Source organism: Pelophylax lessonae (assembly GCF_965119305.1).
Source record: "Pelophylax lessonae genome assembly, chromosome: 2".
In the NCBI taxonomy this organism is placed as follows: domain Eukaryota; kingdom Metazoa; phylum Chordata; class Amphibia; order Anura; family Ranidae; genus Pelophylax; species Pelophylax lessonae.
In genome coordinates, this window is record NC_138769.1 from 339,443,739 (window position 1) to 339,462,081 (window position 18,343).

Genomic DNA, 18,343 nt, shown 5'->3' on the forward strand with positions numbered 1-18,343 from the left:
AGTGTGTGATGCTGAGCAAGGAGGTCCAGGATACTGACAGGTGGATCTGAAGTCAAAGCAACCCAGGAAGGGGACCACTCCAGTGGAGAGTCAGTGGACAAGGGGCTAGCATGCAAGGGAAGTGAGAAAGTGGGTGCCAAGTCAGGACCCTGAAGAGAAATTCAGTCAGAAACCAATTTTCTACTTCACTTCAGTGGCAAGGTGAAGCAGCTGCCTTGCCACACTCATTACAGCCAGTGTCCTCAGAAATTGTGCATAGTTCAAGTTGGAGTATCCGACTCATCCCTTCTCCCATCCAAGTTATAAAATAAAACACAATACCCAAATCCCCTGGGCTGTTCATTGTCTGAGCCAAGGCTTAAATAAATTTGATGGACTGTTGCTATGGGTAACCCCGGGGAATCCACACTCAGAAGCTCCCAAGGGGGCAGTGCTACATACACATAGGCCCCTTTCACACAGATGTTCAGACCTGCCTGTGCGTTTTTCAGGAGGATCTGAACGGATGCCGCATGCATCTCTATGGGGCATCGGATGTCAGCGGAGACATGTCTACTGAAATCTGATCCGATCCGTCAAAACCGGACGGATGGAAACCCTATTTTCCATCCGTCTGGCAGATCGGATGAGAACGGACAGATGGTCTGTTCTCATCCGATTCCCCCATAGAGATGCATGGGGACCTGACAGCTCTGTCTCCACACACAGCGCAGAGACAGAGCTGCCATCTTCCTGCTCAGCGGGGGATTGGCGGATCGATCCCCGGCTGAGATAAACGGAGTCCGCCTGACGGACCGAACTGTGTGAAAGGGTCCTTAGGCTTTTACAGGCATATTTGAAGAGGAGCATAAACAAACAGAAAAAAAAAATGCATTTATCAAAAGTACATTGCATGTAAAAGACTTCAATGGACCAGCACCAAAAATGCAAGTGAAACGCATTCGCTGAGCATAATTACACGTGTACACGCATATAAATCGTAACAGTAGTCCAATGGCCAGAATAAACAAAATATTTTGACCAACAGAGTGCATTCACGCTCAATGTCATATGTACATAAATGTGTGTGCATATGCAAAATTAGAGCAAATGCAGAAAAAACCCAGCATGTATTCATACACTCATGTGCATGAGGCCTTATAAAGATTTTCACATATATAGGGACACCTACATAAATATGTAGTAAAACTAAAAAGCCAACAATACTGTCACAGGACAAGATCATTTTTCTTACATAGATTAATAACATTAAAAATTAGCATATATTCACAGAACAAGCAGCTGCTCTCACAAAGAAAACAAAGAATCAAGATAAATGAAAGCATCCCCACATAAGGCTAGTCATCCCTATCAGATCATTTAAGTAGTGAACTCGAGGGCATTTAAGTTCCTGTATAAATAATAATAATAATGGAAGCAATGAAAAGCAAACAGGATTTTTTTTTTAAACACAAGTACATGGTTCAACATACACATATCAGGAATAAGAAATGTTGGGGTAAAACTCTTTATTTGGCATCAAGTCATTCTGGTTCCTTCTCTTCTCTGACAGAATTTTGTTGAAGTGCAATATGGCCCAATCAAGAATTTAAGGACAAACTGTTAAAGAATAAAGAACTAGAAAGGCTTACAAGAAAAATTTCTAACTACATATTCTTTCCACAGTCCATAGTCCTGAAAATAGGTTAATAAAATAAGAAACAAATTTTGCAAAGATCAGTGCAAAGCCAAGTTGTACCACTGTAAATCGGCAAACAAAAATCCTTGGGAGACCACCAAGAATCTCTAGGCATCCCTTGCACTTGATAATAGATCTATTTATGAATCGACCACATAGGGATGTAAAATGTGTGTGCTGTTACACACAATTATTTTTTATAACGTAACAGAAAATCACATATAATGAGTTAATGCAAAATCTGGAAAATTCATAAGGCCAGGTCTTATACTTATTTCTGAATCTGGAAGAAATGAATGCTAAAAAAAACTAGAAATAACTATCAATCTATCTAAATACAGCAGCAGGTCCTCCCCAATAAAATGTTTATTTGGTGTGAGTACTGAACTATATCATGTATGTATGAAAAACAACATGCTCCTAGAACGATTCTACTTCTATTCTGCGATGTAGCTATAAACACACAAACCCACATGGACACACGCACACAGACACACATTTTTTTTGTTTTGTTTTGCTGAACTAACCATCTGCTCAGCAGCAAGAAGTCTCCAAGCTCATGTGGCCGTCTCAGGTGCAGGATCTGCCTAAACATTCAAGCATCTTATTAGATGGATACTCCAGCTGCAAGATGTTTAGGAAAGAGTTCTGTCCTAGGAAGACAAATGAGTGAGAAGAAAGAAGCAGAGAATAATATCTCTGTTGGACATGAATGGGAGGGTATCAGAACTTGGCAGGAAAAAAAAGCCTCATAACTATGAAATTCAATAAAAAAAATGTTTATACCAAGACGTGTGTGCAAGTGGGGTATGTTAAGGGTACTTTTACACAAGAGATTTAATCGCTTATGTATGCAAGTATATTGCAAATGCTACAACTGTCAAAATAGTCTTGTACTGTTAAGCAATGAAGAAAATCACAAATGTAGTTGATCCCTTCTTTGATCTGAGTTTTCTGGAGGAACACGGAATAATAAACAATTTTAAATCTTGATCTTGGCTAAAGATTATTATTATTTTTTGTAAATTGGCAGAAAAAATACACCATGGTAAAAAAAATAGGCCCCTCCAATATGTAGTTCAGCTACTTTACCTATCTAGCAAAGGTAAAGTCTGTAGGATGTTTACTAGAAATGTTCAAAAGGAGCAAAGTTATTAGAAACGGACAAGGAATCCATATAAACCCAAACAAATAAGGTGGCCTAAAGTAAATCAAGGCAATGGTAAAAAAAAAAGTAGAAATATAAAATAAAAAATGAAATTTGTTTAAGGCAAGGTAAAAAAAATGTAAACTTGAGGATAAACACACATATATATATATATATATATATATATATATATATACATACACACACACACACACACACACACACATATATATATATATATACACACACACACACACATACATTATTATATATATATATATATATATATATATATATACACACACATACACACACACACACACACATATTATAGATATACACACACACACACACACACATTATATATATGTATATAAAAAAATAAGTCACCATTGCTTGAAATGTAATAACCCCCTGGGGAGGATTACACAATCTCCTTACCTCTTTATACCACTATGAGTGATATTCCCTCTGGAGAAGTATTGATATGCATGCAGAGAAAAATGCAATCAGGCAACGACGAGACAGTATTAATCTTTGCTAAATCCACACCCAGAACCAGAAAAAAAGCCAGTCCCTCCCTAAACAATAGCTCACCCACATTGCAAAAAGCCCTTCTCAAGCAAATATTTCATCAAGTCACCTCCGGTGCACACACTTCCTTTTTTCGCTCTAGTCTCTATATTCATATTTACTGCTGTAGTGAGGAAACAGCATACTGTACAAAAGTCTTCTGTGTTACCACTGCACAAAACAAAGTTATTGACTTAATCACAAAGCACTACAGTAGGTCATATCAGTAAAACAAAACTAAGGTAAATCTGACAAGTAGTTTCATCACACATCTGCCAGTAGACACGTGCTTACAAAAGCAGGAAAACAAAAACAAAAAAAAAAAAACTGCTGTGCCACTGCCTAGCCTTCAGATCATAACTCAACTCAATCAACTGCACTATAAACAAAAGTAAATGGTGTAATATATGCTTTTCAGGTGACAAAATACTAGGGAGGCACATCACTAAAGTGATCTATAGCTGTGAGAGTGTAGTCATTTGTGCAATGCATGATTTTTAACCCATGCCACAGCAGTCTAGGACCTTGTAATACCGGCATCAGAGAAATCCCATAAACATGAGCTGCTCACCTGACTGGTGACTAATGCCCTATACACACGTGCAGATTATCTGCAGACTTTTGTCTGCAGACTTACCAAAACCATATAATATGAGGTCAAACCTAAACACTTTCAATTTGTATGCAATCCGGCAGGCCCTTGCACTACATAGAAAAGGTAAATCTGAAGACAAAAGTCTTCAGATAATCTGATAGTGTGTACAGGGCATAAGCTCCTGGTACCTTAAGGCCCCTGACAGACAGATCGGGTCCGCCTGTCAGTTTTTAAGCCAGACCCGTTCAGACCATCCATTGCTCTCTATGGAGCAGCGGATGTCAGACATCTGTCCGTTGACACCCACCCACATCCGATCCTGTCCATTAAAAGCAAACAGATGGGGATATGTTCCCCATCTGTCTGGCGGATCGTATGATAGTCAGATGGAAATGGACAGACAATCAGTTTCCATCCGACCGCCCAGAAAGAACAATCGGGCTGTGTGTCCACGTCTGCTCTGCATCAGTGGATTTGACACGGACCCGTCATCGGCCTGCTCAGCGGGAGATCAGAAGGGAGATCCCCTGCTCAGCAGACAAATCCACTGGCGGACCCCGTCAGTATGAAAGGGGTCTTAAAGGGTAAGTTCCCTTTTACCGAAAAAAAATAATAAATGCACATTCTTGCAGAAAAAAAAATACGTGCATTTATTATTTTTTGCTGCAAGAATCTGATCAGCAGATCATGGGTTCAATGTAAGATCCAGCAGACATGTCCTCCGGCTTTTAGCCCACACCTCTGTATGGCCTGTTTGAAAGCTGGAGGACTTGTCTGTGGACTATGAGAGCGTTCACCAGCGCCCCCGCAGTCCACTGCATGTACAAGTCTGGCAGACGGTACTTGAAGTTTATAAAGGAAACAGCGTTCGCAATAGTGTAAACATCAAAGAATATAAAAAAATATGTCAATTGGTGAAAGTGGTTATTTTAAAAATGGTATAAAGTGTAATAGTGCTATAGGAAATAATAACAGTAAATACCTTCACTTTCTAAATAAAGTGCAATAGTGCCACAACTAGATTGCAATAAACTTGTGCATAAAGTGCAATAATGCTGTGTATATAAAACAATCAAAATACAATAACAAGTGTTGAAGTGCAAAAATTAGGTAAACAGTCCCACTCAAGGTGCAGCTTCAGTAAGGTGTTGAAATCCAAAAAGAAGGTGCTAAAAGTGATTCACACAGTGGAAAGGTGCTCCAAAAACCCTTTTGGGGATCCACTCACCAGAATTAAATGGTTAATAGACTTTGAAAACCAGTAGTCTTTCAGCACAGTAGTGTATCCCCTTCTGGGGTTACCCAATGGATAGATGCGCCTCTGAAGTCAGTGGGCCAATAAATCTCCAGTAATATGAAACCATCCGATGACACTCAAAGGAAGGAATGGACCAAAATAGTGAAGCCCGTACAATACTTTTATTTGAATATTAGGATTAAAAATACTCACATATAGTAAGAAGTAAAAGCATATGTAAACCACATCAGAAACAATCGAATACTGTCTCCTTCCGGGAACGCAGACGGCGTGCATTCCACGAGATACAGGAAGTGATGTTGTGTGGTTGCCGTCTGCCGGAAGTGCGTCAACGCGTTTCGTCCGCCTACAAAGGGGCGTTATCAAAGACGGTACAGGAATCTGTGATTGAAAGGCGCGGCTGTGTGGGTGGAACTTCACGGTTGTTGAAAAGGGACAATTGCAGGGGGAGACACTTCCAGCTGTTATGGAGGAGGGGGACTCAGGGGGAGAGGGGGCAAGGAGCTGGAACATACAACATGTTGCAAAGGTTAACTTATCCTTTAGGCCGTATCGTATGCACACTGGTTTATTGCAAAAACGCTGTTTATCCTGACAGGAGAAAATCAGCGTTATAACCTCACCTAACCTGCATTTTTTAAAACCAGCTTAGCAGAGTTTAGCAGCGTTTGGTTCTTGGGCAATTTGATTTATTTATTTAACTGGCCTGAATTTTAAAGTTTGCTAGTGTTTAGGCGCATTTGGTAGCATCAAGCGTTTTTTCTGCCTCTCCTGGAAACACTAGCAGGGTTTTATTTCTGCCTTTAAACTCTCCTGCCACTAAATGCTGCTAAAAGCCTACAGTGGGTATAGAAAGGAATCACATACTCCTCCTCACCTCCATTTTTTCCACGTGACCTCTTCAAGGTGCATTTAAGGTGGTCAGATGAGACTAAAATTGAATTATTTGGCATCAACACCAAACAATATGTTTGGCGGAAATCCAATACAGCTCACCATCCAAAAAATCCAAGTTAGACTTACCAGTAACTTGTTTTCCAGGAGTCTTTCAAGACAGAACCTGAGAGATGGCTCCTCCCACTAGCCAACAGGAAACACCACTTCCACTAAACTTTAAAAGGGAGGCTTCTCCCCACAGCTCATCAGTTGTAGTAGAGTACTTCCGGCCCGGGCTGGAACACATAATCATAATACGGTTAATAAAGGCAAACAAAAAAAACACAAGGGTAGGTCGCTGCTGTCCTGAAAGACTCCTGGAAAATAAGTTACTGGTAAGTCTAACTTGGATTTTCACTTAAGGTCTTTCAGGACAGCACTTGAGAGCATAAACAAGACTTATCAACTAGGGAGGGACAAGAGCCTGAAGGAACTTTCTGCCAAAAGCCTGATCCCCTGCTGACAGAAGGTCCAGTCTGTAATGAGGACAAACGTTAGAAAACTTGACCACGTAGCCTCCTTACAAATTTGATCTGGGGTGGCACCAGCTTTTTCTGCCCACGTAGTGGCAAGAGCTCTAATAGAGTGTGCTTGAATTCCCAGCAGGGAAGATAATTCCATCTGGGAATAAGCCTCCAAAATAGCCGATTTAAGCCACCTAGCAATTGACCCTTTAGATGCCTGGTGGCACTTTTTGTTGCTTGAAAAAAGAACAAACAGAGTCCAAAGACCTAAAGTCCCTCGTTACCTCCAGGTAATGTAATAGGATTCTTCCCACATCTAGATTATGAAAAAGTCTCTCCTTAACCCCTAAAGGGTTAGAACAATTAAAGTTGGCAGGATAATATCCTGAGACTGGTTTTGAACTGACACTACCTTTGGCAAAAAACCTGGATCCATTTTAAGTATAATTCTATCTGGGTAGATAGACAAGGCAGGCTTGTTAACTCATAGTGCATGCAGTTCACCGATTCTTCTTGAGGATCTAATCGCAACTAAAAATACCGTCTTGAGGGTAAGAGGAGGGTAAGATTCCTAAAAGAAATAGGTTTATAAAGGTTCAAAAGTCTCCTTTGTGAAGGCTTGTAGAACCACTGACAAATCCCACTTAAGAAAGAGTTTAGCAGGCGCTGGTCTGGAACGAGTAAGTGCCCGAGAAAAATCTTACTACCAAGGCTTCTGAAGAAATTGGTCTCTTCAGGAATACTCCTAAAGTGGCCTCTTGCACCTTAAGAGTACTAACTGCCAGACCTTTGTCTGCACCATTCTATAGAAATTCCAACACTGACATAATATGTTCCAAGGTTCGAATTGTCGAATGATGCCAGGCATTATAGTCCTTCCAAACTAAATAGCTCTAGTTACTTTGTTTCTACTAGAAAGCAAAGTGGTTACCAGAGGTTCTGAGAATCCCTCACACTTTAATAGCTGCTCCTCAAATACCAGGTGGTAAGGCTTAGCCTGGCTACATCCGGGTGACATACTTGGCCTTGAAGTAGTAAATCCAGCTTGAGAGGAAGCTGCCAGAATGGCTTGACTGCCATTTGTAGAATGGTGGAGAACCAGGCTCTCTTTGGCCAGAATGGAGTAATCAGAATTACCGACACTCTTTCTTTCTGTATCTTCCTTAATACCAGTAGAATTAGCTGAAAAGGGGGAAAAGCATAACCCAGGTGAAAGTTCCAAGGATGCGCTAAAGCATCTATCCCCAGAGAACATCTCGGTGAAGAGAAAGGAATTGAGGGAGCTGTGCATTTTCTCTTCATGCAAACAGGTCCACCTGTGGATGCCCCCAAGTCCTGGTGATTAATGCAAAGATTTCTGGATTCAAGCTCCAATCTGCTTCCTGAATTTGCTGTTTGCTCAAAAAATCTGCCACACCGTTTAAACCTGCCTTTGAAATGGACCACTGATAAGGAAAGTAAGGGATTTTCTGCCCACTCTAGAATTCTAGTTGACAGCAACTGAAGGGCCTTGCTTCTCGTGCCCCCTTGTTTGTTGAAGTAAGCCACGGCAGTGGCGTTGTCTGATAAAATCTGCACATGGGACCCCTGGAGGTTTAGAGAGAAGGCAGCCAAAGCTAAGGTGACTGCCTTTAATTCTCTCCAGTTTGAGGACTTCATTGCCTTGGCTCGGGACCATACTCCTTGTGCCAGATTTTGATACCAATGGGCCCCCCATTTCAACACGCTGGCATCTGTTGTCACTCTCCTTTCGATCAGAAAGGCCCATAGAAAGCCTTTTGACAAGATCGATTGATTCATCTACCACCAAGGGGGTCCTTTTGACTTCGGTGGGAATCTTTACCTATGTTTCTAGGGTTTCTGGACTATGATCCCATACCTTTAGCAGGAAACTCTGGAGTGGCCTGAAATGGAGCCTTGCCCATCTCTCCTGATTTGGCTGTAGCATAGCTACTACATTCTGGATTTTGTTTTTCTCTTCTGGAAGAAAATTTATTTTTATTCAATTTATCTGGTAACCCAAAAAACTGTACTAGCTGAGCTGGAGTGAAGTTTGAATTTTGAAGGTTCACAATCCAACCCAGGGTTTCCAAGTGACTGTGCGCCTTGCCCAAGTCTTCTTGCAATCTTTCACTGGAAGGATCAAAGAAGAGGAGTTTGTCCAGATATGGGATTACGGAGACTCCTTGGAGGAGGAAGGAGGAGAGGAGCAAGGCCTTCTGCCAAAATCTGTGGGGCAGATGAAAGGCCGAAAAGGGAGGGCTTTGAATTGTAGATGCAGGACTTCCTTCCCCATATCTGCCACCAAGCTCAGGAATTTTGGGACTGAGGGGGCTATAGGAATATGTAGGTAAGGAATACGTAGGCATTCCTTGGCCAACAGTTTCCTGACAGTGAAGATAAGAGTCCATACAAAATCATCTATACAGGACTAACCTGTTCAGCGGCTTTAAGTTGAGGCTACTAGAAAGATATGGGAATTGAATCCCTGATGCCGTTCCTTTGGTGCTACTTGACTCACAACCCCCTGTCGAATCAGGTCCTTCATAGCCAGAGCTTTTGTTGCATCTTTTGAAAGGTTTGTGACAAAATATCTTTCTGGGGGAGGATCTGAAAATTCTATTTGGTATCCCTGGGACAGCATGGCTAGAATATATTGATTTTCTATTACACCTGCCCAGTGGGGGACAGATATTTTAAGTCTTCTTCCCACTGATAACAAATAGTCATTGTGTTTTGTTGGTTTATGCAGGAGGATGGAAAAGGACGCTTTTTTTGTCGGCTGTCCTGTCTAGAACCGAGTCTAAATCAGGACCGAATAGTATATCCCCATAAATGTAATACCACAAAGCCTGCTTCCCCTTGCCAGGTCTTCAACCACAGAGCTCTTCTGGCTGAGTTAGCTAGGGTTGCAGATCTTGCTGTCATCCTTACGGATTCTGCTAAGGCATCCGCAATGTAGGCTATAGCCATTGAGAGAGTTGAAAAAGAATCTCTTGTTTGGGCAAATCTGCGATAATATGTGCCTTGAGTGGATTTATCCAGTACTCCAGATTTGTAGATACGCAAGTAGTCGCCATAGCTGGCTTGAGATTGCTAATGATGGATTGCCAATCTTTTTTTAAGTTGTTGATCCATCCTTTTGTCCATGGGATCTATTAGTATTTCCATGTCCTCAAATGCCAGGTCAGTTGATCAGGAAACTTTGAAAAAGGCTGCACCAAGCTTAGGTACTTTATTCCAAAGTGCCTTTAAGTCTTCATCAAAAGGAAAACTCCTTTTTGGGCCTTTGGGAAAAAAAGTTCTCTCTGGGTCTGCCCATTCTATTTTAGTGGCCTCCGAGATTACTGAATGTACTGGAAAGGTGTGACCTTTAGGCTCAATCAGACCTGCAAACATCTGATCATGCAGAGATAATTATTTTTTCTCTTCTCATAAGCCCAAAGTAACATAAATTGCCTTTAACAAACCATCAACTTGATCTAAAAACAACTTGTATTTTGAGAGTACATCTTCTACCCCTTCCCCCTCTTCTTCCTCTGAACCTTCTTTGAAATGAGAGGGGGAATGTCCCTCTTGGGTAGGAGGACCTACTTCAACCTCCACCACAGGTATAAACTGTGAGCCCTGAGAGGATTGCGAGGTAGATGGCTGACTTAAGGGTGGGTTTGTTAGCGAAGAGTGAAAGGATTGAATGGTAGCATCCAGCTCTTTTTTTAACAGATGCGATTAAGTTGCTGCATGCAGTAGAAGCTTTCTCGTTAACCAGGGAGTCAATGCATGCCTGACAATGTTTTCTTCCAACCTTCAGGCAACTTTGCTTTGCATGAAGGGCATTCCTTTTTAACCGCCAGGTCAAAGCTCTTAGTCTGCCATAACGAGAAAAAAAAAAAAACAAACACAAGACAAACCATCCCCGTGAGTCAACCTATTTCTCATCAGGGTCACCCCAGGTGCACAGGAAGCATAAACAAAGCTCCATGTGCCCAGACCGGCCCCAGCCACCAAGGGGGAAAAGAAAGGAGAGAGACCCCACAGGAATCAGGGCAAGATGACCAGTTCGCCCCTTACCTGGGCCTTGCTGGTGCCTGTCCCCCTTGCTGCCACGACTATGTCCATAGCAGTGTTGCATTGTCCACATGTGGCTAGGAACGCCGGTTTCCGGAGTCCAATAGTGCCGCTGCACTGGCCTGGAACCGGAAATAGGCACCAGATCTGCTCCTCCCCCATCCCCCTGTGCATTTTCCGGACGGAAGTGACGCCACACGCCTGCTCCATGCGCACCGCACCTGGCGGATACCTCACTTCCGGCCGGGGCAAGTCACCGCACAGCAACTAAAAAAATGGCAGCGGCACCTGCGCAACTAGACTGGCGGGCGGGACCAGGAAAAAAGAAATGTCCACCGCCGGTCTCTGCCACGGCCTAGGAGCAGTACAGGCTCTCCTGAGCCCCGAAGTGGGAAAGGGAGCCCATCCCACAGACAGTTTGTGCAGTATGGGAGGAACAGACTCTCTTAAAGAAAAGAAAAACAGGTATGGTGGAGCAGGAAGCCTGGTCTCTCAGGGCAGCACCTAAGAGCTCCTGACTCCTCACTAGGTGTTCCTCGGCCAGAGGAAACAAACTGATGAACTGTGGGAAGAAGCCTCCTTTTAAAGTTTGGGGAAAGTGGAGTTTCCTGTTGGAAAGTGGGAGGAGCCATCTCTCAGGTGCTGTTAGACGTTAAGGGAAAACCCCATTCCTACAGTAAGGCATGGATGTGGTAATATCCTGTTATGTGGGTGTCTCTTTGCAGCAGGGACTTGAGCACTTGTTAGGATAGAAGAAAAATAGATGGGCAAAATACCATCAAATTCTTGAAAGTTGTCAATGGGAAGAAGGTTTACCTTTGCAACATGACAATGACCGAAACCACACAGCAAAAATGACCACACAGTGGTTGAAGGAGAAAAAGGTGGACCCCATTAGAAATCTGTGGAATGACTTGAAGACTGCAGTCCACAAACAGTCACAATCAAATTCAACTAAACTTGAGCAGTTCTGCAAATGGCTCCCCAAATCATCACTGACTGTGGAAACTTCACACTGGACCTTATGCAACTTGGATTCTGTGCCTCTCCACTCTTCCTGCAGACTGAGCCCTTAACTGACAAATGAAATGCAAAATTTTCCACAGTCCCTGATGATTTGGGGAGGCATGTCATCTGCTGGTGTTGGCCTGTGTTTTATCAAGTCCAAAGCCAGCACAGCCCTCTGCCAGGAAATTCTAGAACACTTCATGCTTCCCTCTGCTGACCAGCTTTATGGTGGTGCAGATTTCTTTTTCCAGCAGGACTTGGCACCTGCCCACACTGCCAAAAGCACCAATACCTGCTTTAATGATCATGGTATCACTGTGCTTGATTGGCCAGCAAACTCCCCTGACCTAAACCCCAAAGAGAATATGTGGGGTATTGTCAAGAGGAAGATGAGACACCAGACCCAACAATACAGATGAGCTGAAGGCCACTCAAAGCAACCAGGGCTTCCATAAAGCCTCAGCAGTGCCACAGGCTGATCTCCTCCACGCTACGCTGCATTGATTCAGTAATTCATGCAAAAGGAGCCCTGACCAAGTATTGAATGCATACTATAATCTACATGGACATATATTTCAGCAAGCCAAAATTTCTGTATTAAAAATCTTTTATTTTTATTGGTCTAATGTAATATTCAAATTTTCTGAGATACTGAATTTTGGGTTTTCACTAGCTGTAAGCCATAGTCATCAAAATTAAAAAAAAAAAAAAAAAAGCCTTGAAATATATCACATGAAATATATCACTCTGTGTGTAACACATTATATATATATATATATATATCTCATTACATTTACACATACTTGCACACTGCACTGTGTGGATAATTTAAAGACATTTTAACATCAGTACATTAAGCCTCATGTTTTTGCAGTGTGTAGAGAGCATATCTGAAAACCTCATCAGCACCGGATTACATCATTAAAGTAACCCAGGACATCTGGCAAGGCCGATAACGATTCAAGCTGATTCAAGATAAAGCAGATTGTAAAAACAACACGTAAACAAATGGTAGCCATTAACAAGCATAAAGTTTACAAACTAAATTCACTGAAGTATGCATTTTTAAACCTCACAAAAAAAGATTGGATAATCCTCCTAATGGTGGAGTCACAGGCAAGAAGCACAGCTACTAAAAACAGACTAGACTGTAAACCCAAACTCAAATGTACACTTTCAAAAAATGCAGCTCTATCCCTGTGTAGAAGAAAGTAGATTATGTTTTCCCTAAGCGATCCCTGGCAACAGGCTATCTTTCTTATACTGCTGGGTTTAGGCTCTGTCCACATATGCTGCGGTCACGGTTCCCATTCAAATGGGGTCCAATGTGTCCCTGTTCCCCAATTCAATTGCAAATTCAGGCAGAAGTTTGGACCTCATTTGCACCTGAATTTGACCAGAAGACGCAAAGGACCCTTTTTCAATGCGGACTGCGGTCGCCCCAGGGCTGTGTGAACCGGCTCCATTGAGAGCCGGTCACACTTTCCTGTCAAGCAAATTTGATGCGGGGAAACCCTCATCCAAATTCGCATTATGTGTGAGCCTGGCCTTTACCCAACAAGCAAGAGCAAGTCTGCCTTTTACTGAAGACTTGAGTTGTGAAGGGGAAAGAGCTAGGAGGGAACAACTTAGAGGCTTGGGAGATTGAAGAAAAATTATGCATTTACCATTTCAAAATGGGACAGCAAGGAACCCCTTCTCGCTGTCACAGGGGGTTTGCTGCATAGTAAGATGTTACATCATAAATATGGGTGTAACATGTTACTATTCTTTAACCACCTGCAAACCGCCGCCCGACTATTTACGGCGGCGGTCAGCCCCTCCCAGGCAAAGTGACGTACCGGTACGTCACTAGCCTGGGAGCGAATAGGGGGCGAGCGCGCGCCGCCCGAGGCGCGCTTCCGTCCCCGCTCGTACCCGAAGAAGCCGGCGTGTGTGACCGGCGGACCTGATGTCCGCCGGTCACTCGCGATCGTTGGGTAGAGAGGGAGAAAGGCAGGCGGCTAATGTAAACAAAGCCGCCTGTCACTCTCCCCTGTGTAAAAGCACAGATCTATGTGCTATGTAGGACCGTTGATCTGTGCAGTTGCACACACAGCCACATCCAATGACAGTAAGAAACACGCCCCTAGGGACACACGTAACCCCTCCCTCTCCAATAAAGTTAACCCCTTCCTTCCCAGTGTCATTTTTACAGTAACAGTGCATATGTATAGCACTGATTACTGTAGTAATGTCACTGGTACCCCCAAAAGTGTCAAAAATGTCAGTGAAGAGTCCGATCTGTCCACAGCAATGTCGCAGTACCGCAAAAAAAAAAAATAAAAAAAAAAAAGTTGCAGATCGCCGCCATTAATCGTTAAAACAAAAACAACAAAAATGACAAAAATCTTTCCCTTACTTAGTAAACACAATAACTTTTGCACAAACCAATCAAAATACACTTATTGTGATTTTTTTTTTACCAAACATAGGTAGCGGAAAACAAATTGGCCAAAAATTTAAAAACATTTTGATTTTTACATTTTTTTTGGGGGGGAAATTTCATATAAAAAAAAATGTGAAAAATAGTTATTTTTGCAAATTTGTCACTCTTTTTTTGTTTATAGCGCATGATCAAAAAAAAAAAAAAAAAAAAAAAAAAAAAAAAAAAAAAAAAAAAATCGCACAGGTGATCAAATACCACCAAAAGAAGGCTCTGTGGAAAAAAAAGGATGTCAAATTCATTTGGGTACAGCGTCGCACGACCGCGCAATTGTCCGTTAAAGTTACGCAGTGCAGAAATCGCAAAATACCCCCTGGTCAGGAAGGGGGTAAAATCTTCCAGGGCTTAAGTGGTTAAGACAGGTGAAGGGATTTATTGCTATTGTCATTACAGTACAACTCTGGGACAGCTGTGACTTCAACCTTTTATTTGGAAATGTTGTAGCATAAAACGTAGTGTTGGTCACGTCTGATTTTACTTCTGCATTAAAAGTGTGGTAGAAAGCATAGAGAAGTCAATGGTAATGCGTCAAAATGCATATAAAACAATCTTTAATACATTGGCAACATGTATTAAAAAGCCTTGGTCAATGGTGATCAATCCTATCCACTCCAAATTTGAAACTGAAAAATACATTCAAAATTCGCATTAACCCACAAAGGAAACACACATTTATGCATAAAAATGCCCCTACCCAACACTAAAAAAAATTAAATAATTTGACAAATCTAAAAAAGTGAATACTTGCTGGTCCTGCTGCCCACCTCACTGATCTTTGTTCTATTTGAGAGCTATGGCTGCCTCTTCAGAATTTGACCGTTTCGACAGTATCAGATTCTTGGTCCCACTCTGTACCCCATGTCACTACTGTTTCTTGCAGTAACGCAGTGGTCGGCGGGAAGAAGTGCGCAGCGCAGTGAGGCACCAAACATCCGAAATTACCCTTAGTGTTAAGAGTACAGAAGATTCTTTGGCATCAGTAGATAGTGAACTGTGCAGGCAGTGGAACAGTTCAATAGTAACTATTTATTTATTTATTTTTTTACAGTCTTGCCTCTTTCTTTTTTCCAAAAGTGACAGAATCAATTTAATCAATCAACCCCCCCCCCCCCCCACAGGATTTGATTGGTAGCAGGAGGAGCCAAGGGCTACCACTGCTTTAAAGTTGAGTTCAACCCAAGAGTGGAACTTCCGCCTTAAGTGCTCCTGACCCCAACGTGCCACTGCTTTTAAGTTGAGTTCCACCCAAAAGTGGAACTTGCGCTTTAAGTGCTCCTGACCCCGACATGCCACATTTGGCATGTCATTTTTTTTTTTGGGGGGGAAGTGGGGAGCAGGTACCTATATTTGACAGGTAACCGCTCCCACTTCCGCTCGGGGCGCCTCCTTTCCACCTCCCTACCTGCAATCTTCTGGGACACGTTACAAGTCCCAGAAGATTGCCCGGGTCACTAAGGAAGCGCAGCGCGACTCACACATGCGCAGTGCGCACCAAGCTGTGAAGCCGCAAGCTGTCACAGCTGGGTGCCCACACTAGTGATGCTAGCGCCACGGGGAGAAGAGGGAGAGAACCAAGGCTCCTGCCAGCCACATCGCTGGACCGCGGGACAGGTGAGTGTGTGTTTAATAAAAGTCAGCCGCTACATTTTTAGTAAACACACTTTTAATAAACACAAAATGGCTGGCACTCCACTTTAAGGAAAGCCTGTGAGAGCAGAGAGAGGACCTGTAGCCAAGCACAGAACTGATCAATACAGGACAAGTGAGTGTTGGGGAGGGGGGGGGGGGAAGGGATTGGAAGGTTTTTTTTTTTTACCTTAATGCAGAGAATGCATTAAGCCAATAAGCCAAAAGAAAAAAAAAAAAAAAAAAACCTTTGGAGTTTCGAACCAGGAAATTCATTGTGTTCAGCAGGGAGCAGCTGAATTTAAATCCATCTATGGCTCTCTCAAACGAGCTTGTTGGAAAAGGTTTCTTTCAATCGGCATTGCTGCCAATCGACTAACTGTATCCTGACAACAGAGGAGTCCCCACTGTCAGAATACAATAACAGCGGTGAGGATTCCTCGTCACCTTGCTTGTGTGGATGAGTGGATCTGTTCAGTTTGTTTTCCCCCATCACCACGTAGGATGGAAAATAGGAAAATAAAAGATCCATAGATGGCCAGCCTTAGGGCTCATGTACACATGGCAGCGGAAAACCTTTTCTGAACGCTGGAAACAGACACACAGTTAAAAACCTCAGTTTTACAGCTTTTACATACCACGTTTATGCGAGTTTAGCAGCGGTTATGAGCATTTGAGGTTAGAAGTGTTTTTAAAAAGATAACCTCAGGAGACCTTCCCAAATGCCCACAATGCATGAAAAACAAGTAAATTATTAACTAACTATTTCATTCATTCTGTGAGAGAAGATACATTATCAGCAGAGAGAGCAGTGTGCTTGTAGATAGCCGTCTTATTTTTTGTGTTTTCACTATGGATCCCATCATTAACATGTGTGAGGAAATGCTCCTGATGTTTCTGAGGCTCTGAATACAGAGAAAATTGCATGAGAGGACCAGAGTTTGTTGCTACTGGACTCATCCATTGATGCAGACAACAGCACGTGGTGAATTTTGTGTTTTTTCAACTTTTTTATATGTTCAAAAAGTATCAGAAATTTTTCCCCTTTAAAAAACGCCTATAAATGCAAACGCACATAAACACAGTTTACTGCAGTTACAAGCATTTGACGTCTGAAATGCCAGTAAACTACAGTCCTGAATGCAATTTTTCTGCTTTCAAAAATTTATGTAACCTTTACTACCTCTAAACTACAATAAACGACTGAGTGTACAGTACATGTACACATAAGAGGACATTGAGGAAAATTCAAGGGGTGCTGAAAAAAACGCCCAACTGTTCCTCAACTTCAGTTTAGCAGCTATAGTGTATGCGTGGCCTTACAAAAAGCTGGCATCAGAGAAGGCCCAAACATCCTGGTAAAACTTAAGGCAGAGTTCCACTCAAAAGTGGAACTTCCGCTTTAAGTGGCCCTGGCCCCCCTGACATGCCACATTTGGCATGTCTTTTTTTTTGGGGGGGGGGGGGGAGCGGGTACCTAGTTTTGACAGGTACCCGCTCCCACTTCCTCTCGGGCTGCCTTGGCGGCTGGGGCAGAAGTTCTCCTATCCCCCTGCCTCCCTCCAATCTTTTTGGACACGTTCCAGATCCCAGAAGATTGCCCGTTCATTCAGGACGACTCGCGAATGCGCACCTGGTTGTAAAGCCGGAAGCTGTCACAGCCGGGTGCACACACTAGAGATGCCAGTGCCACGTGGAGAAGACGTAGAGAACTGAGGCTCCCCCCCGGCTGCATCGCTGGACCTTGGGACAGGTGAGTGTGTGTTTATTAAAAGTCAGCAGCTACAGGTTTTGTAGCTGCGGACTCTTAAAAAAAAACTCAAAAGCCAGTGGAACTCCGCTTTAAAGAACGTGGGAGGAGTGTACCAGGTAGCATCCTTGTTAGGGCTGGTTCACACAGACGCAGTCAAGTACATTTTTAATCGGCGTCAAAAAACACAGGCACAGTGTTTTCCATGTATTCCAAAGACCCTAGTTTACACCACCAGTGCAGTGTGTCAATAAAAGTAGAACATGCTGCATTGTTTCTGCATGGAATGCATCTGGAACACGGCAAAACACATAGAAAATGCACCAGAACTCGTGTCCTGATTTGAGATGAGGAACAATAAAAAATCGGGAGGATACATCAAAAACACACTGGAATACATCAAAACCGTGTGTAAACGTACTTGCAGAAACACATATGGAATGTAACAATTGTAGTGTGAACTGGCCCTAAATCTGGAAAACAGTTGCCTGATGCCTAAAAAGCACTCGCGTACCTACCGTAGTAGAGTGTGGACCCACAAAGTTTGTGGTTTCTCAGAGAGAAAAAAAAAATACACTCTTTTCATAAACAGCTTTAACTGTATTGATCTGGATAAATTACAGGTACACCTTTCAGAGGATGAAAGTCACATTTCCCACGTAGAGGATATGGTCCTGCATAAAGCATAATTTACTCCACATAGGCTACACAGATTAAGCACTTGCTGACTGCCCTATAGCAGTTTTACTGTTACA

General features: G+C 42.7%; 1 protein-coding gene across 12 annotated transcripts in view; it reads right to left on the minus strand.

The window, feature by feature from the left end:
• The window catches only part of EPB41 (erythrocyte membrane protein band 4.1), a 367,791-nt gene that overhangs the window by 291,946 nt on the left and 57,502 nt on the right, over positions 1 to 18,343 (minus strand). For 9 of the 12 annotated variants that reach the window (XM_082247674.1, XM_082247684.1, XM_082247682.1 and 6 more), the window contains exon 1: positions 2,206 to 2,288. The exons of 2 other annotated variants lie outside the window; for them this stretch is intronic. In XM_082247674.1, coding sequence (XP_082103800.1) covers positions 2,206 to 2,273 — 68 coding nt within the window. In that variant the 5' untranslated portion in view covers positions 2,274 to 2,288. Of the gene's footprint in view, positions 1 to 2,205; positions 2,289 to 3,266; positions 3,395 to 18,343 lie in introns of those variants that run through there. One more of the 12 variants, XM_082247680.1, reaches the window with a different exon arrangement.